General features: G+C 41.5%; 1 protein-coding gene across 4 annotated transcripts in view; it reads left to right on the top strand.

Moving 5' to 3' along the window:
• Positions 1-21,664: 21,664 nt before the first annotated feature.
• Positions 21,665-27,597, top strand: part of CEP162 (centrosomal protein 162) — a 101,337-nt gene continuing 95,404 nt past the window's right edge. The window contains exons 1-2 of one of the 4 annotated variants that reach the window (XM_026506983.4): positions 21,665-21,840; positions 22,867-22,982. In XM_026506983.4, the coding sequence (XP_026362768.1) occupies positions 22,926-22,982 (57 nt within the window). In that variant the 5' untranslated portion in view covers positions 21,665-21,840; positions 22,867-22,925. The other 3 variants (XM_057303937.1, XM_026506984.4, XM_057303936.1) reach the window with 3 other exon arrangements.

The raw sequence follows: 27,597 nt of genomic DNA, 5'->3' as shown, positions 1-27,597 counted from the left end.
TTCCTCTGTGAATTTTCAAGGAAGAAATTTAAGTTCTGTGTGCTTTCTCCTAGAATTACAGTCTGCTGTTTTCAGATCGCAAAAGTCTTTCCTTAGTGAGCAAATGCCCGTATGCATGCCTTATACCCTCTCAAAAACGGGAGCATTCCACAGTACTGGTCAAATGGTTCTCCAAATCAGAACGAGAAGCTTGAGAGAATTTCGGTGAAATTATTCCCTAAAAGGGCTGGCTAAGACCGAGACTCTATTGATCCTGACCAAATTCTTATTTCTTTGAAAATGTTTCAGCTTCTTATCACATTAAGGAAATGAACATTTTCAAAAAGCTTGCAACAACAAAGAGAACAGCCCGGTCTTTCGGCTTAATCTGGGTATTATTCTCCAGACACATTTTGGAGAGAGTCTTTGAGTGCTCTGCCGGAGCCTCGGCTCTGCCACTGTTTATTTCTTGTACTGATGCAGTTCAGAGGTGATTAGTGAAAAAGATGCTGAAAGAAAGGGAATAAACGAGAAGACAGGTGTCGTATTCTTTGTGCTCTCTTGGAGAGCTCGCACAGACAACTCCACGGTGGCAAATTTGGCACTATGTGGGTGGCTGCCTGACTTCAAATGCTCAGCTGCTCTGGCTCCCAGGGCACTGACAGACTGTCTCCTCCACTTCGGAACCCCCAGATGATGAGTCTCTGACCCTTTAAACAAAAAGTCTGAGCACCATATGGTGATTTTTAGAAGTGCTATCTAAAGATACAAGGACCTTATGAAGAGCATTCCTACGTCACTCCACTGCACGCAGTCGGTTCATTCTAGTGCTTCCGTTGTTAGAAACCACCTCCAGTCTGTATCCTATAACAGAAGTGTAGCCACAGACTCATAGAAGTTTAAAGCTGGGGGACACTTACAGACCATCTAGCCGAAACGTCTAGAATGTTAAAAAAAAAAAAGAGAGAGAGAGAGCATGCGGGAAGACACTTGGCAAACTGAAAAATTCTCCCTAAATGTGTTTTATTTTGCAGATGGGAAAACCAATGCCTAGAAAGTAATGACTTATCTACTATTCCTTAGACTGAGAGATAACTGCGTAATCGATTTTAACACAAACTTTTATTTTTTTAAAAGATTTTATTTATTTATTTGACAGAGAGAGAGACAGCCAGTGAGAGAGGGAACACAAGCGGGGGGAGTGGGAGAGGAAGAAGCAGGCTTCCAGCAGAGGAGACTGAAGTGGGGCTCGATCCCAGAACGCCGGGATCACGCCCTCAGCCGAAGGCAGGTGCTTAATGACTGAGCCACCCAGGCGCCCCTAACACAAACTTTTAATTACAAAGTTCATCTAAAGTTTAAAATTAGGTCATGGGCCCTATGACTTCTTTTTTGAATGTATATTCTAAATGAGGAATTCAGGATTTTTTAGTGTAAATTGTCTATCTCACAAGCAACACATGAAACTTGAAACAGAGAAGTTGTCAATGGCAGCCAGAACTCTTCTGTACAGGTGAGCCCACAATCTGGCCTCATGAAAGTGCAAACCAGGAACCACTATTATATATTTCACAGGACAGATAAACATGCTTGGTCAAGGTGTTTTCTTCGGGTAAAAATGAGTGTATGAGATAAAATGTTGCATAATATTTTAATAGCAGAAATCTCCTAATACCTTAGTGCCATAGTGTCTGCAATGGAAAAAGCAGAAAGGTGTAGGTGGCTGTCTGGAGAGGGGTCATCAGATTTCCAAGTCTGACTCCAAGGATCCCTAAACTAACAGAGCCACAAGTGATTGAGACGCAAGTTCCATTCCCACTCCTACATGGCATTGCACAATGGGGACACAAGAAAGAGACAGAACTAGCTCACACCAGACAGTTGATCCCAGGCCAGGTGCTCAGTGCCAAGGGGGCAGGGAAGCCAAGATCATCTTCACCTCTGTGCTTAGGGATCATCAGTGGTGCTCTCAGATTTGAAGGAATAGGGGTGAAATGATGGTTCGTTTACTTCTGGATGCCCCATAGTATCCACAACCATCATGGAATCTGCGACAAGACACCAAAGACCTGTGCATCTGCAGGGAACAGCTTCACAGAGACCCGGCTTAAGCGGTGGAATCTGGTGGAGTCATGGTCCCTGCTGGGATCTCAGCTGAGCCCACCATCCCTGTTTCCTCATCCTCTTCTAAACCCGAATGCCTCCCATCCCTCCACACTGGCTGTAGGAATCCCTGGCCCAACTGTGCTCCACTTCCTTCACTAAAACCCTCTCCCACATCTGCCACAGTTCCTCTCAGCTGCTCATACCATGTTAAAGAAGAATCGGTATATTGCTGAAGAGAACGGTTGAAAAATTCAGAGCGAAAAGCGAAGGAAGTATAGTCTGGTTGACTTCACTCATAGCTAAGAAACAAATTAAATGCCTTATTATAATTTGACCTTTTTTTAGCTTCTCCAGTTTTAACATGGACATCAGCAATATAGGGGGAAATGGGCAAGAATCTGGAGTGATTTCCCAGTTATCAAATGAATGTGGCATGGAAGACAATCTCTCCATCTTGAACAGTGAGATCGAAGAACAGAGCACTTCAGTGCCTTCCCAAGCCTGAAAGATGCCAGATGTCCATTCTCTTGTATTTCAGTACCCAGCCCCCTTTTATTTGTTTTCTTTTACAAAGTGGTGATGCTGGGGACAGGCACGCATAACGTTGCTTATTCAGTAGCCCTGTCAAATCTACTGATGACAACTGTCAGCACATCGAGCACCCCCACTCCCTCGTTAGACTCTGCCTCCTGTTCACCCGGCTAAAATCTGGCAGACCCAGGAATCCAGGGGTAGAACTGGAACAGACTTTATTTCTCAATGGCACCTAAGGGGAGAATTTCCACCCGGCACTGACTCCCATGATCCGCTTCCATTTTAAAAATGGAGGGAAAGGAATGCATCGAATCACTTCAACATCAAATTAGAGAATTAGAAACAAATACCTACTATTATAACTTAAATTTTTCCTGATTTACCTTCCAAGCGAATAAGAGGGATGAAAAATGGTTCGCGTCGGGCCCAAACACTAGCAGAGAGCGAATCTCTCTCTCAGCGTGGGGCTTAGGATAAACATACATTCACATACTGTTTATTATACTTCAAAAATTAAAAAAAAAAGTCTAGTGTGGGGAAAATTTTTCTAGCTGTATTTAGAGAGTGACCTGAGATGTGGGAAAGTTGTCTAGTGCTTATGTTATTTTTTTCACCCACTTTTGAATTCTTTGAGGCTACATTTCCCCTGAGTTGAGCAGAGATTGCCACCCACCTTGGCTCTTCCTGCCGCTGCCCTGACAGAACCTCTTTGTTGTTTTATCTAATCAGATTCAGAGGCCCTGCTATGGTTGGCTCGCTTGGATTTTTCAAGGAGGTTATATTTCTTATTTCCCAGGCTTCAGAAGAACTAAAAATAACTGGGTGAAAATCTGAAAGGCAAAGCTGCTCTGTCTGCCAGCATTATAAGGAGACAGGATCAGCGTGAACCCAGAGAGAGCGTCTCTGTCCTGTGATGATTAAAGCAGACCTACATCTCGTACCAGTTTGGTAGCTAGAGCCTCTGGTTTGTTTCACGTTTCGAGCTAATAAACTTATTTTTCCTTATTGGCCCATTAAAATATCCATATGAACACCTGTGTTTCCATGGCCATCTTGAAAATCAAACTGCTTGGACTTCACCTTCGTGCCTCTAATATTTAAAAACAAAACAAAACCAAAAAGCAACGGATCACATAAATTTAAAATGGCGCCGATAGAAGGGGTTCTATCCAAATGGCCGCTACCACCGTCGGGAGACTTAGAGTCACTTTTTACATTTCAGTCTCATGCTGACTTTTTACCACTCAAGGCAGACTCTCCTCAGAAGACTGAAGAGTAGAGGGCCCTAAGACTCATTACGAAGGATTTGCTCGTCAAGATGTAGCTAGTCCTCTTTTCAGGGGCTTTGCTGGCAGCAACATCCATCTCCATGTTTTCAAAAGCCGGATTATGCCCATGAAGCATGGGTGAGGGAACATCTGTCATACATGAAAGATAAAATATATCTGGCTTTGCCTTTTCATGTTTTATTTTTTAGAGCCATAAAAAATTAAGAGACTAAGTCAGGGAAAAAGTTCAAAAAAGGAGTTTGTACCATTAACTCTGCCAGGGCGTCAGAGAAGATATAGGATTTCAGTTCTGAACTTACAAATATGCGAAACTGGAGATTATGAAAATAAATATTTAGCCGTTTTCCTAGTTGTCTTTTTGTAAAGGTTAACAGTTTCATACTGAATTAAAAGCAAACAAACAGTGGTGAATTAAGAACTTTGTTCCAACTGCTTTCTTTGTCATGTTCACAGTGATAACCCCTCCTTATAAAGCTAAGCAATAAAAAAGGATAGGCCTTCTAAGATAACACTCAAAAATGACATTATTATTGGAAAGTATTTACATGCAACATGGAAATTTTAATGAGTAATTCATCTTAAATATAACATAGGCATATGTATAACACATAAATATAAATAGCTGAGTTCAATCATCAGGTTTACCAGACAAATTGTTTCATATATCTGAGCCAAGTCCCAGTTAATAAGTCAGAATAATAAAATTGATTTAAGTGTAAGACCATCAGCATATGGGAACAGGAAGGGTATCATTCCCAGTGTCTTTTGACTTTTTCATACTGAATCCAAAAGTGGTTGGCAGAGATTCTGGGTTCTCTGTGTAGTTTTTGCAAAAACTTTTAAGATTCTGACCGCTGTGAAGCCCTGTCAGGTCAAGGACCGTCTCTTCCTTAGTCACAGCTCTTCTCCAGAGTTATCAGTCACTGGTGCCCACAAAATATTTGTTGAATAAATGAATGAAGGAATGAATGTATGAACAGCCTGGATAGAAATGGTCTCATTTCTAAGGATGAATTTTAAATGAAAAATATACATAACATGCAGAACTTTTTGTTAGCATAGATGATAACATTGTACTATCCCTCTCTAAAAAGTTGTTCCAATATAAAGCTTTGCAAACAATGAAATAGAAAATTTAAGCCATTATCTGAAAAACTGAAGATTTCTGAACTAAATAAATAGTTACTCCGTGCAAGTCTTATTTAAGAGGAAGAAAGGATGAGTGGATTAACAAGGAACAGGAAATCTCTTTGAAGAACTTTCTGTGTCTGATATAAAGTGGGATGAAGAGAAGAGCATATGGTACAAAAAGGCCACCGACAACTGACAAAATATTACTTTACAAAAATGAAAATAGTCAACATCTGCGTGATTTTGCCTGTCTGATAGCCCTTATGCTTATTTTCATTCCAAAAGCTTGTTTTGCTGAAAAATGCTTGTTGTTGGGTTTTGCTCCAATGACATGCTTGTTCCAAAAATTTGTTCAGAGGCAGAAGGGACAAATGCTTTTGTACAATATTCCTATAGGTCCACCCTTGTTCGCAGATTGTTAGTTGGGAGTATCTTGAAAATATTTATGCAGTTCAAGTCATCTTGCAATGGGATCTTGTACACACAAAGTTCTCCATAAGAAAGAGAAGCTACAGTTCTCCGTACGCACTTCATGATTTCACATGTTCAAATCTCGTCTGTGTGTCAGTACATATCTCTTCTGTAACACGTCTGTGCGCACGTACAAGAGGTCCGTTTTGAATGAAAAAGACAAAGAGAACAAAGCGGAAGCCCACTTCAAAGGGCGCATACTAAGTACACCCATTTTAATAATCTAAGTAAATAGGGAAGACCCATTTTCTCAATTATTTGCTAAGCACCTACCAATGCCAAGTACTTACCAACACTATTGTGACTTAACAATCCGGGGAGGGGGGAATCCGGAGAGATAAGTATGGTGACAAAGCCATTGTTCTTTCCAACACCGTCCGATGATTTTTAAGCTGTGTTCCGTGGGTAGCAGGATTCTGACAGTGTCGTCTCCTCCACACACATATCCGTACACACGCGTATGTATGCACACAAGCACACCGTTACAAACATATCTGACTTCATTTATTTGTCCATGTTTTTGTTTTTTCAGGGTGAGTTCAGTGAAAGAAGGTATAGATAGAAGGGGGGGTATGGTATACCTCCCATCTGGACGAGTTACACAGATTTGTTCAAAACGCAATGACCGTAGGCAGATGGAAATATTTAAATGTGCTTTGGGAGAAAGGCGCGTCCGAGCGTGGGAGAAAAGTCCTCCCGCTCACCTGTGCTGGGCATCGAGCGCTGTTCTGACACCAGGTTAGGGAACTTCGCCCGTACCCTGAGACGCTGCCTCGGTGCGGACTCTGGGTCTCCGTGGTGGCAGTGGCAGCGGAGCTCCTGCTGCAGCAGAAGAGAGACAAGGCAGACCCGTCAGCGAGCACAGGTAAGGACTGGGGGAACTTCGGAGGGAGGCTGGAGGGCCCACATACGCATAACACACAGATGGATATTCTGTCTGGAGCCTTAGGATTCTGAGGAGGTGGCTCAAGGCCGTCTTGGGACTCCTGGCCTCTGTGCCTGTTTCAACCAGAGCCTCTCTGGTTTCAGATGTTTTATAAATTGGGGTTCCGTGCCATATGGCCTGTGAAAAGATGTTCTCCTGCTTTTAAAATGTAAATTACCAGGGGCGCCTGGGTGGCACAGCGGTTAAGCGTCTGCCTTCGGCTCAGGGCGTGATCCCGGTGGTATGGGATCGAGCCCCACATCAGGCTCTTCCACTAGGAGCCTGCTTCTTCCTCTTCCACTCCCCCTGCTTGTGTTCCCTCTCTCGCTGGCTGTCTCTATCTCTGTCGAATATATAAATAAAATCTTAAAAAAAATAAAAAAATAAAATGTAAATTACCAAACAAAATCATAGTGTATTTCTTTTTGCTAACTAAAATTGAGTTTGAACACTTTTCACAAATTATGCAACAAATAGCTGGTCATTGGATTGAAAGAAGTTGTAAAGTAGCTTTCAGAGTGGTTACTGTTGATATTCTTGAGGATATTTTCTTTAGCCAACTATTTACCTATCTGTAGCTCTCAAAGGTGCTTCATCTACTCTGATCACCTAAAAGGTCATTCATACTTTTCCATCCCTCACTTTTCTGCTCCAGTTCATTTCTTATATGCACCTGCCTATGGGATAATTGTACCTTAAATTCGATAATTCAATGTATCCAAAACCTCTTTGGCTTACCTGATCAATGACCCCATCACCCTTCTATCCATCCATTCACCCAGGCTAGAAGACCTGAAGCCATCATCCCTCTACCCCAAGTATAAGTCACTCGAACCAATACATTTAGCTTCTGGAAAATCTCTCAAATCCTCTTTCTCTCTCTCTCATGCACAGCTTTTTTCTTTTAAAGCCTTCATTACCTCTTGCCACCATCACAATAGTCTTCTACCTGGACTCCTGTCTTTATTCTTTTCTTTACCAATCTCAAGGTCAACAACAGAATAATTTTTTAAAATACAAATATGATCATATCATTCCCTTACTTTAGGCCTTCAATATGAAAAAAAAATTAGCATAGCATGAGATCCTTCACACTCTGCCCTTTCTCAACTCAAACATGAACACTATTGACCTAAGTAGGGTCATTAGTTGCAAGAATTATGGCTGACTAAAAAAAGGGGGGGGGGATTTATGATAGGATATATTGAGTAGCTCATAGAAATCTTGGGAAGATTGAAGAACCAGACTCAGAAAAGGCAGGAAGAAAGGGAGACTAAGTAGAAAAACCACAGCCAAAAGCAGACTACAGAAGCAAGACAGTTGAGCCTGTTAACTACGGCCACCACAGAACAATGCTCCTATGCTTTTCCCCACCACTGTCACTCTCTCTGGACACTGCTTCTGGACACTGGGGGTGTCACTGACCCCACAGACCCTGCCCCTGGAAATTTCAACCCCAACAATGCTGTTAACAGCAGAAGGACTCTCCACTCAGTGTGTTTTCTGCCTCCCCTCCTTGCTGCATCGAGCAGCAGAGCTTGAGAGATAGGCCTTTCTTGCCAGGAAAGGGGGAGGTGGTGAGGAATGCAGAAACAAGAGTCCGACTTCTCAGCTGCATGGGAAGAGGTTGGCTGTAAAAACTGAAATGAGCTGTGGGGCGCCTGGGTGACTCAGTTGGGTAAGTGTCCGGCTCTTGATTTCACTCAGGTCATGATCTCAAGGTCGTGAGATCGAGCCCCACATTGGGTTCTGTGCTGGGCCTGGAGCTTAAGATTCTCTCTCTGCCTCTCCGTCTGCCCCTACCCACCCTACCCCCTGCCGATTGCGTACCTGGACTCACTTTCTCTCTCTCTCTAAAAAAAAACCCAAAAAATAAAAAAAAAGTGAAATCAGATACTGAACAACAAATTCAACAGAGGTAGAATCTTTGCTTCAGCTACCTCAGCTATGCAACATTCTCCAAAAGATTGTCTCGCCTCTTCTAAAATGCTGTTCTCAGTATTTGGAAGATGGCTCCCTGGTTCCTAATAAGGAAGCCCCTGTCTATCCCTGCTCTAATGTCACCTCCTCAGTGAAGCATTGGCTGGTGCCTCCAGGCAGAGCTGGTATTTCTTTTGTCTGTGGTCCATGACACTTGACTGTAGCACTTCACACAGGGCGTTATAATTATTATGCACTTCACAAGTCAATTTCCCATGCCAATAGGGAGTTCCTCTTGGCAGGGACTATGTCTCCCATCTCTGTGCCTTCAGATCCAGGCATCGTGCACAGGACAAAATACATCCTCAGCAAAGTTAGGTGAGTAATTTTTGTGGCTCCTCTGGGGAGAATGTTTGGGGTTCATGGGTGAGCCCCAGAAGACCCTGGCCTCCGCGGTCGGTAGCAGAACAATCATCTTCCTCTTGCCCAGTGACAGGAACTGACAGTTTCTAGAACTTTACCAGATAATAACAAGCTGGGAGGCACTCCTGGCATGAACATTGGCCGTCAGTCTCATAATGAACACCTCTCCATTCCACTCTGTTCTAACATTTATTACGGTTCAGACTTCGCTACACTGCTGAGGCCGTGCGGTACCAAAGCTTACATGCAGTTGCTTATTGCTGTTTCAGTTATAAGCTGGGTAAGATAGCAATTGTATGAAATGTTTTCATTATTTCATAGATGAGAGTTAAAGCAATTTCAAAAGTATTCAAATCCTGTTGGGTAATACTCATTCGCACTAAAATTTATGTTGTCTTCCCTCTGCTCTGAAGATGGTTAAGAGCCCATTGTCTCAGGTACCTGGGTGGCTCAGTCGGTTAGGCATCTATCTTCGGCTCAGAGTCCTGGGATAGAGCCCCACATTGGGCTCCCTGCTTAACGGGGAACCTGCTTCTCCCTCTCTCTCTCCCTTTCCCTGATGCTCCCCCTGCTTGTACTCTCTCTCTCTCTGTCAAATACATAAATAAATAAATAAATAAAATGTTAAAAAAAAAAAAGAGCCCATTGTCTCTCCCTAGATTTCAGATCGTAAATGAGATAGAATTCTTCAAACTCTTTAATATCACACAATACATCATCATAACAAAATAAAATTTGATAATTGTCTATATATAATATAGTTACTAAATGTTTAAAGACAATAATCTCGTGCTAAGCATTCCATCTTTGATCAATAACAACATGGAAGATAACGTTCTTTATACTATTAATCTTAACTGAGAATTAACAAAGTATTTGTGAATAATGTTCATTTGTTTTAGGGATGAGATTTTTTACTTGGTATCCACTTAGATGTTGGCATAAAAGCAATATGAGTCTTCAACAAGCACCATGGTCGGTTATCAGCTGGATGCCTCTTGGAGGTGCAGAGAACTATTACTCCCCAGGCATTTAAGAGATCATGGTCAAAAAACACAGCCATCATTCCACCCACGTGCACCAAGCTTGCTCAAAGGAAATCAAATAGAAATAGCTAACTGGAAAGAGAAATGATCAAATAGTTAAAATGGAAAAATTGTGTGAGGAATAAAATATACATACATTCAGGGGGAAATGTAATTATTCTCTTGTAAAAGTCACTGATAGACTGTTTTTACACATAAGTAAACTTATTTTTTCATTGTGCAGCTTACAACTCTCATCAGTGTACCTGGGAATTTTTGGCAGTCTGGCAGCCCTTTATTTTGATAGAATTTTTTAACCCCGCTTTTTGAGAACCTCTCTGCCCCATTTAGTCTTGCTTGCATTCTGTCATATGTTCCACTAGTGAAGGCATGGGCAGCACTTTCATTAAACTACTGAAGTGTATTTTTGTCCTTTCCTTACTTCTGCCTCTAAATTGACTTCTTGTCTTTCCCTGGCGCCCCTGCATTTGGTCCAGTAGGAAGAGAAATCAAATAATACGTGAGTTTCCAGCCTTGCAAAGAAATATCTAAATTCACCATGACCTAGATAAAGAAATTACAACGGAAGGAAGAAACTTTGTTACAAGTGTCAACCTGCATACCTACCATTCCTATTATAATATTTATTTATTTTATTATTAAAGCTTTATTACGTTGGACCCCTTCTACAACATGAAATCTTTGTTACAAATGTACAGCTTCCTTTTTCCTTCATTTAAGCTATACATGACCTTAAATGTTTGATTGTTCAGGATTCTGCAGATTTTTGTAAAATAAAAAACTCTCATATTAGGAACTGCCCATGGAATAAGGGATAAACATGTGAAATGCAACCATGTTAACAATTGCTTCTCTGAAAATTAAAGCCTTTATTCCCTTTTCCGATTATAAATGTATTTTTAAATAGATATTAAACAGAGACCTTTAATTTTATCTCTGGGTGCCTGGGTGGCTCAGTCAGTTGAGCATCTGCCTTCGGCTCAGGTCATGATCCCAGGGTCCTGGGATCCAGTCCCACCTCGGGGCTCCCTGTTCAGTGGGGAATCCGCTTCTCCCTCTGCCCCTCCCCCCACTTGTGTGCCCCACACTCTCTCTCTCTCTCTCAAACTCACTCTCTCACTCTCTCTCTCAAAAATAAATTTAAAAAAACTTTTAAAAAAAGAACTTTAATTTTATCTCTGATAACTTATTTCTTCTACAAAAAGTCCCAATCAAAAATTTTAAAAATGCAAATAAACATAGTGCATACCTGCATGCTTCATATCTTATTTTGTACTTTCCCTTTTTCCAATCTTCAAAAAAGACTACACTCCCCATGCAGATAATTAGAAAAATATAATAAAATATAAAGAAATTTCATCAAATATGTATTCCAGCCCAGATAATTTTCATGTATGGCCTATGCAGTTTTTTTTTTTTCCTATGAGATTATATGCATTGAACAAAATTCAAATTACAAATTCTAAATTCGGTATTTGGAAGTCTATCATATACTACGATTTCAATCTTTAAAGGCCAAGGAACTTCTCAAAATTTAGAAAGAAATAAAAAAGAAAATAGCTTTTTCTTCTTGAAGAGTTGCCAGAGCTAAAAACGTAAAACAAACCCAGATTAGCAGTATATTCTGGTTGTGCTATCCAGATCTTAGAGGACTGTTGATCTGAGCCAGAAGTGTACGGTTCTCTTCCAAAGTTCAAATGTGACCTTCTCGGTAGCCTGTCCCTAATTGGTTTTCATTCCATTTCCTGCCAGCCCTGCCAGCCCTGCCTTCCACCAGCGTGCGTCACAGGGCCATGGCTCTGCTGCAGAGGGCTGGGACTTCTCAGGCCTTCCAACTTAATCTCTGTGATGGTAGACATCTCTGGTCATTTGTCTGCCATGTTCCTGGTGTCAAAACAAACCCACTAGATGTTTTGCTTCAAACCAAGTATATTCATGAAGGTGACATTTCCAAGCTCTCTAAAGGATCCACCTCCACCATTAAAACCATAGCTGAGACTCTCAGGCCAGTGAGAGGCCTTCCCTCAAATCAGCCTTCTTAGATGTAGACAAAAAACTATGTTTTTAAAAACCCAGGGTTAACGTTAATAATGTTAATACGTGACTACTTATTTCTTGCAGTGTCTATGTTACACATTTTTAAATTAAAAGAAAAACTCAATTACAATGAAAACTAAATCAAATATATCTCCTTTCAAAGAGTATCAGGAACTCAGAAACAACTTTGACATATGGAGGTCATAATCTCATGGATTTTATTCTCTTTCTTAAGAAAAACAAAGCATTAACACCTCTCTTCCAAGGGGAGACATGGAAGAGGGAGCATAAGTCCTGCATCTTCACCTGTGTATTACAAAAAGCTTCAGAGTAGGTGAACAGCCTAAGTGTGTTTATTGTTGTAAGAGGAAGGAAATGAAACTGCAGAAGAGAGCTACTTTAAGCTACATTAACTTAGGAGAAAAAATGTGGTACAAATAACAAAACTTCTTCAGGCTTCCCAAAGACATTAGGGAAGGTAACTTATCCTGAAGGTAACCACCAGTGGTCATCCTCATTATAACTCTGAGGAACTCTATTCTTGAGCAGTAAGCAATTAGTTGAGATTTTTTATTTGTGCCAAGTCCTTCAGAATTAAGACACAAAATGAAAGAATTTTCCAGTTGATGCAATATTCTTCCAGATGAAAAGAAGCAACTTACTCATCCACTTGCCAGACCCTGGGATGGTAGAGCCCCTGTAGATTGACACCGAGCAACTGCTGAGCTGATGGAGGACATTCTACGGTTCCCACATCTCACTGTATAGCCCTAGATATTTGGCTATTGTTGCTGTCATGGAGATTATAGAAAGTAATCACAGATCACCATGTTTATATCGTGACTGTAATTACCTCTGCCTAAAAATACTGTGTTTGCCTCTGCACAGGCCAAAGGACAATCTCTCCTAACACATGAGGATGCGCTGGAAGGTGGTGTGGGGGGGGGGGGCAGGGAAAGCATTAGGCCCATGCATGTGACAACCATTCAGGACGTATTAAAACTTAGAAAAGTTTTAAGTTACAACTTAAAACATCAGATAATAAAATGCAACCAAGAAATAAAGTCAATAGTTTCAGCAACTATGGCACACTTACTTGTGCAAAACATCAGTATAATACAAGAATTAATAATGCAACACCCAACCTCAAAGAGTTTATGATCTGGTAGGAGAAAGGAGAAAGAGAAAGAGTAGACAATCAATCAATCAAATAAAAAAAAACTTTAAAAAAACTTTTCTTTTTGAGATATAAGCAAAAAAGAACTTGATTCCAACTCCAAGTGTCAGAATGTCACTGAAGGCTTGGCTGTGAGCATGAAATAAATCTGAATTGGATGTCTTTTGCTCCTTATGCGATTTTTCCAAAGTCAAGTAGATCATTTAATAAGGCAGTAGTGATACAGAACTAACTCTACTCTCGTTATCCTTGACTATTGAATGTGGAATAATACAGGTGGTAGATTATTCAGAATTTTTCTTCATTTGGCTTTCACCATAGAACCAGTTCGTTGCTCATTAAAACCTGCTGCAGAGGCCAAACAAGGCAGGGAATGGAGATGAAATTCATTTTGGAACTTGTTAGAAGCACTGGTGAAAGATTTGGTGGAATTGCAGAAACAGTCTCTTCATATTTTCTTTTTCTTTCAAAGAAACCTTGTTTTCCATCCATGAGATTTATATGGTGACAAAAAATGGTATGTGGGTTTTGACTTTCAGAATAAAGGAGTTCTTCACAAAAGAACTTTAAGAAAAAAATTAAAATTTTCTCCCATTTTGATTCAACTATTAATTTATATTTTTCCTTTTAAGATTGGTTACATAACCAAAACCAAACAAATATAGGGTAAGATATTTCTCAACTAACAGAACACACCAGTGTTTACGCAAGTAGCAGAATCTATTTTCCTGTTAAAACTGAGGGACCCTAAATTTACTAATGAAGCCAGCAAGTGTGAACAACAAAAAGTCTAAAAGTAATTTTTGGGAAACCCAAAGAATGACTTTAGAATAGTTATTGTTATCAAAAAGGAGCATGGATTAAAAGAACAAAATCTGTGAAGATTGCTGACGCTCGAGCTTTTCACCAGCCTCCCCCAACCACCACACACCATGCTCACTGTTTGTAGAGAGGGATTTCACAGAGGAGTGGGCGACACATGTTAGCCCCATGAAGGCTTTCAGAACTTGACAGCCACTGGAAAACTAGAGAGTAAACCCAGGAAGATACAACTGATTCAAAAAAGAGGACAGAAGTGAGGGGAGGGACAATCGTATGGACATTAGTGAAGACTAAGGGTTAGCTGTTGACACAGAGAGTCCATGAAAACGGACTCCTGTCTTAGCCATAGATTGTGTTTTTACTATTTTGAAAGGCTCTTCGATAGCTGTAATGTGCCTGGCACTCTAGGAGACAAACAAAAAACGTCTTTTTAGATGCTCGACTGGAAATATGGAACAAATAATAATGGTGATGATAACAGGTCTCAAATCATTGTTGACCATATATACACTAGGACATGCTTCACAAATAACACAATAGCTAACAGGTATTGAGCTTTGTGATACACAAGTCCCCATTCAGAATTTTTACATGCTGCAATTCATTGACTCCTCACAACACTATGGTGTAGACAATACCTGGAATTTGGGAAGGACGGTGACGCGTTCTAATCTAAATTTCTTGTACAAGTCAAACACAGTACCTCTTGACCAGGTCCCCACCCTGCAGGGGTTCCTTTTGCCCACTGGTGGCCCCTTTGGCTGGCCAGACTCAGCTGCTGAGAGGAAGCACAGGCGACGTGCAGTGCTGATGGTGTTGGACTCCAACTTCAGTGGAAAGAATTTTGATTGTCCAATGTCAACTTGTGTGCCGCAGTATTTTTTTATCCCCATTGTTTTTTTTTTTAAGTGTAATAAAATACACACAACGCTTAACCATTTTTAAACATACAGTTCAGAAGTGTTGGGGCGCCTGGGTGGCACAGCGGTTAAGCGTCTGCCTTCAGCTCAGGGCGTGATCCCGGCGTTATGGGATCGAGCCCCACATCAGGCTCTTCCGCTATGAGCCTGCTTCTTCCTCTCCCACTCCCCCTGCTTGTGTTCCCTCTCTCGCTGGCTGTCTCTCTCTCTGTCAAATACATAAACAAAAAATCTTAAAAAAAAAAAGAAGTGTTAAGTACACTCACATTGCTGTGCAACTAATCTCCAGAACTCTTTTTAAATCTTGCACAACTGAAGCTCTATCCCCATTAAATAACCCACAGACCCACCATTTTACTTTCTTTTTCTATGAAAATGACGACTCAGGACACTTCACATAAGAGAAATCAACAATATTTGTCTTGTCATGACTCACTCATTTCACGTATCACAGAATTTTTGAAAACATGTAATACTTTGCTAATGCAAACATACTAACAATCATTTTATAATGACGTGTCATTATTATTTTTACCAAGAAAGGGCAATGGCAACTGATGACTTGTGTGTTTTTATAACCTGAAAAAGGGTTATTTTCACCTATTGGTTTTCCCATTTCTAATAATTTACCTGGATCAAGAAAAGTTTAAAATCAACATGTGCTACCAATGATAAACAAAAAACAGATCAATAGTAGATATTTAAAATTTATTGTCAGTAAGAAATCAGAGACATCCTACATTGCCAGCTTCTCAGATTCAAGGTCTCTGGCCTGTTATTATGCTTTATGAAGTATATGCTACGTTCACTGAGAAATGTATTCCCAGACCATTCTAAATTTTAATTTTGTTTATTTTCTCTTTTTAATAAGTGGACTACTTTTGTCCATTATAGGCCCCACAAACCCATTTAAAATTAAATATTATATATTTCCAAGATAAAAAAATCATCAATACTTTGCATTTAAAATTTTACTCTTAAATATTTTTTAAAATTGAAAGTACCAAAGTCAAAGAATAGCCTGATGTTCTTGTAACCCATCAGATCATTTTATTCTTAAAAACTATTTTTCTTTCCTTACAAACTATGCTGGAATCAAAACAAAAAACTTAATTTGACAATAATATGAGATCATAATAAAACAGAAAATGATGCTTAGATTGTAATTTTTCTTTTTAAAAAACCTTCTGAGGATGTTACAGTTCAAACTTTAGTTTATTTTCAACAAAGTTCCGATTTTCTGTCCAACATTGTCCTTTCATGACCTCTGATGGCGAAAGCGTAAACTGACATCACAAATACCAACCCAAATAATGTCACAAAATCCATTTACCTTATTATTGAAGAACCTTTTCCTTTTCATATTTATTTCCCTTGAGAATGTACATTCAACAGCATAAAGTGTTCGACAATTTCATGCTACTTTAAAGCATTAAAAAAAAAGCCCTCTTACAGTCTATAAATCTCTAATATGTGTGCACTTTACATAGCAGAATGAACATTTCAATGACACAGCAACTTACTACTGTGACTACTAGCTCTCAAATATAAAGTGAATAAAGTCTGGATAAGTTGAAACAATTATGGTAACTTACAAAATCATCACTCTTCCTAAATCTCTGTACCTATGAATAATGAAGCATAATTGCATATTAAGATGTCAATTATTTGAATGTATTTATCTTAAATGAGCTAATAAGATTAATGTCTTGGCCTGAGTTCCTCCTGAAAAGGCTTTCCCACAGGTAGTTTATCTGGGAATAGACCTCAGAAGCAGGAATAACGAACAGGGGAGTAAAAACAGGAAGAAGGAAAAGATGAAATAGGGATGTGCTATCAAAATGACTATGGCCACGGGAACCTGGGTAGCTCAGTCGGTTAAGTGACTCTTGATTTTGGCTCAGGTCCATGATCTCAGGATTGTGAAATCAAGCCCCGCATTGGGCTCCGTGCTGGGCATGGAGCCTGCTTAAGATTCTCTCCCCCCACTTCCCCTTCTAAAGAAAAGCAGGGGAGGGAACTATGGCTATGGCCAACCTGTGCTGAATTCCATAGGCCTTCTAAGAAACGTCAATAAAATCTATGAAATAAAAGGAGAAAGATTTTTCTATGGGCTTCCATTCCCCGTAGGTGGAGGTGGCCCCGCAGACACTGACTAGTGCACAACCACTTTGTAGGTGCACGTGTATGGCATTTCAATGGATATTCCACACTTCCATGTCAGAAAAGTTTCAGGGAATGAAGCAAGAGGCTCACATCTTGGCCAGAGATGAGGCACTCTCCAGTTGCACCTGCAGGAAGCTGGTCAAAATCTATAGGAACTAGTGGTAGAAACAGTGACTTCAGTAAAACGTAGGGCTGAGAGGATTTTAAGTGCTGGACAGAGTGGTAACCGATGCAGCGGAAACTTTGCACTACTCAGATCCACCCTTTCTCTCCATTAACTCCAGTCCATCACCAAATCCCTTTCAAGCTGTTTGCCAGCTACCATTTCTGCAAGCAGGGACAGTCCCTGCTGCCACAGGTGGTTCCAAAGTCTTGTTGATAATCATCATTTCTCTCCTCCACTACTTGATTTTAAATTTCCCTCATCTTTGGCCAGCTTCTCAGCTGATGTAAAGTTGCTTGCCTGGTAGAATGACCCAGACCTTCTTATTCTATTTTTGGTTTACTTTGCCCTTATCAGGGCATAGTTGCTATAACTGCCCATTATCAGCTGGCACCAAAACACTGGGAGATGCATCAGTCAAGTCCTTGGGTATTTCTCCGTGCTCCGTTATATAGCAGCAACCCAGGCTCATTATGCTAATAAGTAAAGGTAAATTAATCCTGTAAATATGTTGACATTAATTCCCTTTTGTTTGATGATAAAGGAATGAGGAGCCCAGTCACTGGAATGAGGACCCCCAAATGACCAGGTAATAGTCAAGTTCTGTGGAACTCCTTTACTTTGTCTTCTAGTGAAAGTGTTCTCCTTTTTGGAAACCAGGACCTCTTATCCAGAAGAGCCTAAGATTTCCGGGACAGAAGGAATAAACTTTGAAAATGTGTCACTAGGAGTAATGGTGAAAAGGATTGATTGTGCTTCCATCCCTTAGTTCCTGAAAGGACACAGCACCATAGGTCAGCCATTGATACAGCACATATATCTTATCCTTTCTCCAATCTGGAACTTTAGCTGAACCTTCAACAGGCTATTCCACCATTGCATTAAGTCATCTGCCTCTGGGTAATGAGATATGTGGTCATGCACCCATTGTTTTACCACTTTCGTCAAAACTAAGCCCTTGAACAAAAGTAACGTTACGGAGAATGCCATGCCAGTGAGTAAGGCATTCTGTAAGCCCTGAGTTGATGCCACTAGTGGAGGCTTTACTGGCAGAGAAAGCAAATTCATCGTGCTACTAGGTTTAAATTCCAGCAAGGATGAATTGTTGCCATTTCCCAGGTGGAAAAGATCCAATAAAGTTACTCTGATGTTAAATGGCTGGCTGGTGTCCTTGAGGGACGATATCACATCAAAAACTCAGTATCAGTCTCTATTGCTGGCAAGCTGGGCATTTAGAAAATGGTAGCAGCTAGATCAGTCTTAGGAGAGGGAGCCCATTCTGTTGTGCCCCTAAATAGCCTTTTCCCCAGCCACGGGGTAATGTCTGTTCATGGACCAATTGTTCAAGCAGTGGGGTGTCTAAAGATTAAGGGAGAGTATGGCTTATATCCACAGGGCAAAATAACCTATTTGGTTGTTGCCATCTATTCAGAGAAGGCTCTTTGGTGGTCATTAGCATGAGACACAATGACCTGTATGCTATGTGCTCACTCCTCCCATGGATCTATCTACATGCCTCTTTATCCAAATTTCCTTGTCTCTGGTTTGTTTTTTTTTGTTTGTTTGTTTGGTTTTTTTAGATTTTATTTATTTATTGGAGAGAAAGACAGAGAGAGCATGAGTAGGGGAGAGGGACAGAGGGAGATGGAGAAACAGGTTCCCCCCTAAGCAGGGATCCCAACTCGGGGCTCAATCTCAGGACCCTGGGATCGTGACCTGAGCTGAAGGCAGACGCTTAAGTGACTGAGCCACCCAGGTGCCCTACTATGCCTCTTTCTTAGTGGTAGATTCTGCTGTGTATCAAATTTGCTTTTTACCTTTATCCTTTTGGTCTCAGCATGTCCCAAACAGTAGGTTTGGGACCGATATGGCAGTACCATAAAATTTCGTGAGGTTTATCTTCTACTCTCTGGTCTGGATGTGCCTAGGTAAGATAACCTAGAATAATTTTCACTTCCTGCTCACCAACTACAATTAGTATGATGCCATCAATATAATAAACCATCATGATATTCTGTGAAATGTCAAGACAAATTTCCTCCAGATTACATTCTGATAGAATACAGGAAAGTTAGTTCAGCCGATGGGGGAAACAGTGCATGTGAACTATTGTCCTACCCAGGTGCATACCAACTGTTTTCATGCTTTTTCTGAAGAGAATTTAGAACACTACATTTGCCAGAAAAGTAATGGCATACCACATGCTGTGAACTGTGTTGATCGCTTCCAGTTAAGCAAATATATCTGACATAACAGCTGAAATTGGTGCTGGCACTTGCTTAAGTTTACTGTAGTCCATTGTCATCGAAGATCCATCTGGTTTTCTATAAGCGCCAGAAAGATTGAAGAGGGAAATGCAGGGTTTACTACTCCTGCATCCTTTAAGTCTTTAAGTGGTGGCGCTAATCCCTGCAATTCCTCCCAGGAAGCGGTATTGCTTTTGATTTGCTCACTTGGACGGGGGTGGGGTATTTTCAGGGGCTTCCACTCGGTTCTTCCTACCATAATGCCTCCACAGATCAGGGAACCAACACAACAGTTTGAGTTCTTCCAGTTATAAAGTATACTTGGATATTTTATATATCAGATGTTATTCATTTGGGGAGTGGGGATACAATCACAGGGAAGGTCACAGACCCATTGCACCCTTGTGAAACATACTTGGTCTAGAGCTCTAATTTTTATCTGGCCTCCCATATGCCCCCACTCTAACTGGAAGACCATTTTGGGATTTCAGTTTCCCTGACACCAGTGTCAGTTCATACTCCTTAACCAGCAGTCCTTGAAAGTCTGAGGATACTTTCCTCGAAATTTGTGTAAAAAGTGGATTGTGCTCCCTGTCCATTCCAACCCTCTTCAAATACAGAGGCAACTATGAATTAGTTAACAGATCTCAGTTTTAAACTGTGTTGACTAGTTTTAATACCTAGAAATTACCACAAAGTTATGCAACGTAAAATTTGTCTAAGGTGATAAGAAAAGGGACGGAGGTATTTAACACAACACTGTTTAAAAAATGATTAAAAATAAAATAACTTCATGTTTATACTCCAACAAGTTGAGATGTCTCAGAAAACCGGTTATAGTCCAACCTGTTGGGTGATTTTCTCAAGCTATATTCAGTGGCTCCAGGCAGGTCTTTTATTGGATAGGCATGCTCCAAGAGCACTGGGGCAAAGCTACTGAAAGTATTTGCCAGAGGCTTTTGGAAGGATGATAGAATGGAAGCTGGATAAGAAAGGAGGTGAAACCAAGTCTTGAATTCTGGTTAGCCACTGTGACTTCCAGCAAGTCACTTAACCTCTCTGCTTCAATTTTCCCATCTATAAAATGAGGACAACAACTTCATAGAGAACTTGTGCATCTTTTTACATGGATTCCTTTGGGTTGAATACTGCCTCTCTTCTCTTCGTCAACCCTTGCTACCCTTTACTTATTCTTTTGGTGATTTAGGTTGCAATTTAGACTTCATTTCCTCCAGGAAGCCTTCTCTAACCTCCTGGAGGCGGGGGTGGGGGGGTGGGGGGTGGAACGACCTCTAACATCTTCTAACCACACCCAGTTTCTAGCATACAGAATTACAATTGTCTGATCACTTGTCTATCAGCTCCATTAGACCAAAGACTCTATCAGGGCAGGGATTACAATCGTTTTGTTCATTTAGCACATAACAGAAACAAAAATATAAGCTAAATTGAATTGATTTGCAGAGTGTAAGGATTAAGAGAAATAATGCATGTGAAGCTCCTATTAACCTATGTGTTCAATAAATAGTAGCTTTAAAAAAGAACCTCCGTTATTATTCAAATCTTTATCTGAGGGCATAGCTCCAGGCAAGGATACATTTGTATCATAATAAACCCTTGCTGAATTAAAAAGTTTAGGCTGGTGATAATGAAGTCCTTAACCTATGCCTGCCAGTGGCAATCCTTTCAACTGTTGTTCATTCTACTTTCACTATTCTAAATGCTGTCCTCTGAAACTGAAATATGTATATGTGTTAGTGGAAGAAAGAGCAAAAATAAAATTAAAAACCGGAGAAAATAATTGTAAGTTGCCACTACAGAGTGGGAGTAAGGCAGGGGTAGAGGGAAACCACAGAGATGCTCAGAGACGATGAGCGGGTTAGGGGGTGTGTATGTGTATTTTCAATTTTTTGCCCACTAGATGGTGGAACAGAGTCTCTATCTTCATAACAGAATTCTCTCTCACCGATCTGAGCTTCTCTCACAACGCCTCCTCAGGGGGTTGCACGTGGAGGAAGCCAATAAAATAATTTTTTACAAAATTTCCGTTTGGAAAGCGGAGCCGAAACCACAAGGGTGGGGAAGGTTAGAAAAAGAAAAGTCGAGACGTGCGGAAATACAAAGACTAAAGGATCTAAACTACATTTCCCAGGAAGCCACGGGCTGGGCCTACAACACCCAGCATGCCCGTGTCCCGGCTCTCGAGACCCGATCCTCAATCCACTTTTCCAAGGAGCGCAGCGAAAGCTGCGGGGTCTCTGTTGGTGCAGCAGCGACGGCTCTTACCCTCCAAATTATTCTGAGCCGCAGCAATTGCCACCTTTTCGTAGAGGAAAAAAGACACTAACACCGGTCCCGTGGGGCCCAAAAGCCACGTGACCAGTACGGGTCATGTGACTCGGGAGCAAGGAAGCTGACGTATGTTACCCTGGTAACTGTTGGGCCCCCGCAGACCTTCGGGATAGCGGGAAATTCAGAGACGGAGGTAGGTGAGGCTTCCCACTCAGTTGACCCTGACCGAGACTGTCCTCAGACCCGACCCTTCAGGGCTTTGGTTTCCCGGGCTCCTCCCCTCTTCCGCCCACACGCCTTCAAGTACGTCTTTGTCTTTCGCCACTCTGGAACCCGCGCTTCCTGGAGCCTGGACCCCGCCAAGCCGAGCTCTTTTGATGGTGTCCGTCTCCGACCAAGATTTCGGGGCTCAGACCTTAATGCGCACACCCTGAACTGATCAGACGTGCTAAAGAGGCGGGGAGGTGTTATTCTGCAGGTTGGGAAAAATATCGTCCGGGCGGGGTCTCCGCACACACACACAGCCCCCCTCCACCGCCTCTGGGTTTGAGCAGCCTCAAGAAGGTGTAGTCCAGAAGGTGGTACAGAGCTGAAGTTGTTTGGGCTCGTTAGAGGGATGGGGAGAGCTTTGCGTCATAAGTCACTTATGCATAGTTTTGTTGGCTTCCCCTCGCTCCAAAGGGAACATAATTCGTTCTGATTTGTATACTCCATTAACTTTATTTTAGTTAGATTTTGAATCTTAATGAAGTGCATTTTGTCAGTATCCAGAAACAGTCTATTTTGCGAACTATTAATATGGACTGATAACTGACGGAATGATAGGGCAGCACAAACTCTGTCCTGTGCTTTGCAAAAAAGAAATAGCCTTTTGGACTTACTAATTTATAGTTTTTGAAAGATTCCTTGAGAGGACCTGATTTGTTTCAGAGATATTAAATAACATACACCCCATAAGTTTAGGAAATATCGTGGAGGCCACCCTTCAACAGTTGGATGGTAACAGTGAAAATGTAGTTCTGGACCCTAAGTACAGTGCAAACTGTGAAAGCTGCTTTTCCAGAGCAGTTTTATTCATGAATTCAGAATCTCTTGTCAAGGTTATAGGTCAGTAATTGTGCATATATACTATATAAGAGAAATGTCTGAGGTTTAAGTCTGGTTGCTGTTACGATGTGACATGAATTTCCTCAAAGCATATTTATTTCTTGTTATTTAGTGTTCCCAATGCTGTAAATACTTTGGAATGTTTACTTTGGGAAGTGAAAATTCTTGATTATGGCTCACTATTCCAAAGAAGAGCTGGATGAAGAGTTTGAACAGTTCATGAAAGAGGTAAGTTTATCTTTTTAAAAGCTACATAGTAAATTTTTGTCACGGGAAATTCATCTTTCAATTCCCTGTTTCACTTCTAATATGCAATCAGTTTGGCAACCTTGAAAATAAAGCAGCCAGTTATTACCAGCAAAATGGGTTTATTTGGGAATGACAAGGAACTGTGATTCGGTACATGCAGGCTATGGCAAAACCATAGGCAAGTCCTGAGACCAAAGGAGAGGAACCATTACTTTATAGAGAAAATGAGGAGAAAAGTTGGAAGGGGCTTCTTTGAATGAAAGTCCATAGTAGGAAAGAGAGTTCAGGGTGGTCACAATTTCTCATTGGCAGAGTTGTATTTTCTTATTGGCTGAGCTAGTTGCTCCGCTTGGAGAAATTCATTCTTCCCCCTGCTGGAAAATGCAAGGTAGGTCCCACTTCTTACTGTTGGGTTTGTTCTGTAATTGATGATGAGTTGATAGGGCATGAGAGCTCCCCCTTCTGGCTTCCTCTTTGTATTTTAAATGTGGTTTCCTTTATTTAGTTTCACGTTTTTCCCTTTTCACCCAAATCGTTCCTCAGAAGCACTGCTGACCAAGAGTTGGGTCATCTGCGTCTCCGCAGGAAGGACCTTTCCTGGGTTTCAGGTCCCACGTCAGAGAGAAAGTGTATAGCAGTTAGAACCCATTTTGGAACATATTTAAGTAACAAGGAAGCACAGGAAGGAAAACTCTCAGGCATTTCCCTTCCAAAGTCTGTATCTTGTTGAGGTCCTGCGTGTTGGAGATCATCCTGAAGTGTTGAGTTAGCATCACCTTATTGAGTACATGGTTTCTATAAAAGTTTGATAAGCGACAGGTGCAAAACTTAAAAATTATTATACAAAACATAACTAAAAGCAGCATGACAATTCCGAATTGTATGATGATTCTGAACCATGACCCTAGGCCTGAAAAAAGCCAACTGAAAAAAAAAACTGAGAGTCACGTAAAATTTGTTGTAGTCAATGTGCTTGTCCCCTACTTTTGTGCAGTTGAGTTTCTACTTTTCCAGAGGAGTTTATCCATGTGCAGTAAGTGGTGTCTGCTGTCACACAGATGCCTCCCTGCTCAACAGGTTAGTAATGCAGAGCTATGTGATTCTCCAAAACTACTTTAGCCAGTGAGTCGAATAATCATTGTTGGGCTGCTATTGCTTTGGCTATAGAATTGACCAGCTCTCTTAAGTTTAGGGAAAAACTTCTTTTTTTTTTTTTTTTAAGATTTTATTTATTTATTTGACAGAGAGAGACAGCCAGCGAGAGAGGGAACACTAGCAGGGGGAGTGGGAGAGGAAGAAGCAGGCTCATAGTGGAGGAGCCTGATGTGGGGCTCGATCCCGGAACGCCGGGATCACGCCCTGAGCCGAAGGCAGATGCTTAACCGCTGTGCCACCCAGGCGCCCCTAGGGAAAAACTTCTAACTGTGTCTAGTAGTACTTACTCTGAAGGGAGAAAGGCTGTCTCTGTGGAGGCAAACCTGGAGTTGTGTATGCCTCCTGGAAGTTCTCATTTAAGATGGTCATGAAGGTTTAGTGACGTAGACCGGTAGGAAGCTGCTAGTTTGTTATGAAGCAAAAATAGAACAGTGAATACAGCAAAAGCACATTGTCCTTTTATCCTTCAGCTGTCAAGGCAATGAATTGCCCAAGCATAGGGGCCATTACCAAAACCTCCACGTACAGAAGAGTAGCCAGGAGCTACACATAGGGCTCCCTCAAAAGTATTAGCATTTATGGACCCATTTGTCGGTATAGAGGCATTAGCATTATTCAGCCAAGACTCAAATACCATGTTACCGCATGCTGGAAGTTTTCCTAGGTATATGGGTATGACAGCCAGCTTACAAATTGTCCAACTTACATTGGCTGTTCTACCGTGTGTTTTCATATGTATTCAAGAGAGCTCATTTCTCCCACCTAGAGTTGGGTTGAATTGAGGCAGGGAACAAGTATGTGTGGATTTAATATTCTAACTTCGTAAAACAGACCTGGGCAACAGTTTAGGCATGCAGTGGCAATTGACTTCCAGCAAAATTACTTGTAGGGTGGTCTGAGGGATCACTGTTGCTCTGGACAGATTGAGGTTTCTGGTGACAAATCCCACAATCAGAGAGGTTCCCCCCTTTTGCAGCAGTTGGGAAATGCAGGTAAGAGCATTATCTGTCCATGGAAGAGAGAAAAAATGAGCCTGGTCCAGTTATTTTGGGAAAGTGGTCTTTATCAGATGTCTGCTTTAATTTCTGGAAACCACTTTCAGGTCACCAGGTGGTGTGCAGGTCCAGCCTGCGTTTAGTGCTTTCTTTAGATGTGACGTGTGAATCCAGGAGTTTGTTTCTTGAAATTTGGTGGCACAAGAGTTGGTAAACGGTACCTGGTAGGGCCCTTCCAACAAGACTGAAGAGAGAACTTTTTGAGGTATCTTTTGCAGTAGACAAAATCTCTGGGTTGCAAGATGTGATGCTTACACCCTTTTTCTCCCGGGAGTGTGCCATGAAGATAGTTCTACTAAAGTATGGTTATTCTCAACAAAAGCAGTGGGTCCTTTACAATATCGGAGTAGATCTCCTTTTATCAGCTGTGGATCAGATGAGGCAGGAACCAGGTGCATCAGGCGCCCTGCGACTGTCTCAAAGGGCGTGAGAGTTAATGAGTTACAAAGGGGGTGGATCTCAGATTTAGAAGGACCCAATCGTGTGCTTGCTTCGGCAGTACATATATTAGCAGGACCCAACTGCAGTGCTTTTGGCCAGGTTACTTGGAGGGTCTCCACAAATTTTACCAATTGAGTCTTAATGGTGCTGTTCGTGCGACTCGCCCTGAGGACTGAAGATGGTAAGCACAGTGAGAGTGCTGGAGAACCGGCCAAACAGCGTAGACTTTACTGATGAACTTGACTGTTTCCTGATCACTGTGAAGCTTGAGAGGGCTTCCTCAGGTAGGAATAATCTTTGCTAAGAGGATTTTAGCTACAGAAAAGGCCATACCCTGTCTGCAAGGGAAAGCTTTAGATCAGTGAGAAAACAAACCATGACCAAAACATATTATATCCATGAGACAGCGGGAGCTGAGTGAAATCCACTTCCCAAACTTTGAATGGTCCATTTAAATGGTCCATTTAAAATACCAGGGGGTGGTGTGGATGGGTTTCCCGGATTGTATTTTGGACAGATGGGGCAAGCAAAGTAGGCACCTTTGTGGGCTTATTAATATTTCTGTACCAGAATTGATTCATAAAGGCTATCATCTTATCGGTAGAGCACTAGTTAATGCATGTGCAGTGGTTAGTAATGACGTTTTCAAGTCTCTGGCAGGACTGGATTGTTATTCGGCTCAAGCTAGAGTTCTTTTTATCAAACCAACAATTAGTAGATTTCCAATATTGTTTTTCCCTCTCTGGGGCCAATTGTTGGACGTCTCTTGTCAATTTTTCTAGATTATCATTTGAGGCAACATCCCTTTGGACCATGACAGAGGTTAGGTTTTTGGTTCCTTTGAGAGCAGCGTTTTTAGTGGAAACATCAACAAGGTAGTTTCCTTTGGCCTCCAGGGAGTCAAGTGTGGAATGCACAGAGGTTTTAATGATAGCCAGGGCAGTTGGCAAAAGTTTGACATCTAATAAATTTTGGATATAAGAGCCCTCTGTAATTTTATTCCCATAAGAAGTAAGGAAACCTTGCTGTTTCGATAACATCCCGAAGTCATGAGCTGCCCAAGGGCATACTGACTGTCAGTATAGGTCTTTGCAGTTTTACCCTTGGCAAAGCCACAAGCCAGAGCATGAGCATATAATTCAGCCTGTTGGGTCGAAGTAGCCAAAGGTGAAGGTGCTGCCTGCATGATTGCAAAAGGAGCTTGCAATAGCATGCACAAGACAGTACCGTTTTTGTCCTTTAAGTAAGACCCATCAGTAAACTATGACAGATCTGCATTGGTTAGAGTTATCTGTAAATTGTCATGGACAGTCAAAAGGTGATCTGTCGGCATCAAGCAGTGATGAGGGGTTTATCAGAGGGCTGAAAGAGAGGAGAATAGCAGGGTCAAGGTTATTGTAGTGAGGAAGAGTTACGTGAGGAGCAGCTAACAGGAGGATTTCATAGGCAGTAAGATGACTGGCCAACAGGTGTTGAGTGTGGCAGGAATTCAGAGGAGCTTTTACTGCATGGAGCACAAGGGTGGTTCAGGGGATCCCACGATTATTTCTTCAGTGGCCTCATCCAAAAGGGCAGTGGCAGGAATGGCTCTGAGACAAGGGGGCTATCCTCATGCCACAGGGTCCAGTTGTTGGCTGTAATATCCTGTGGGTCGATAACAATTTCCTGGTTTTGGGGTGAGTTCTCCAAGGGCGTTGCTTTCCTTCTCATATACAAAAAGGAAAAAGAGGAGCTGATAATTAGGATGTCCATGGGGAGGAAGCTTTATTAAGATTTTCTTTAAGGCCCCAAAGCCTGTATCATTCTGATCTTTCCAAATAATAGGGTCACGTTTGTTGTGTTTAAGTAAAACATATAGGGGTTGGGCGGTAAGAGAGAAGTTTGGAGTTCAATTTTTGACTGTGGTCCCCTACCCTAAGAAAACCTTGTAGTTGGCACTTAGT

The sequence above is a fragment of the Ursus arctos genome, unplaced genomic scaffold (genome assembly GCF_023065955.2).
Source record: "Ursus arctos isolate Adak ecotype North America unplaced genomic scaffold, UrsArc2.0 scaffold_29, whole genome shotgun sequence".
NCBI classification, from domain to species: domain Eukaryota; kingdom Metazoa; phylum Chordata; class Mammalia; order Carnivora; family Ursidae; genus Ursus; species Ursus arctos.
Note: the sequence above shows the minus strand (reverse complement) of the source record. Positions and strands in the feature narration are given on the sequence as shown.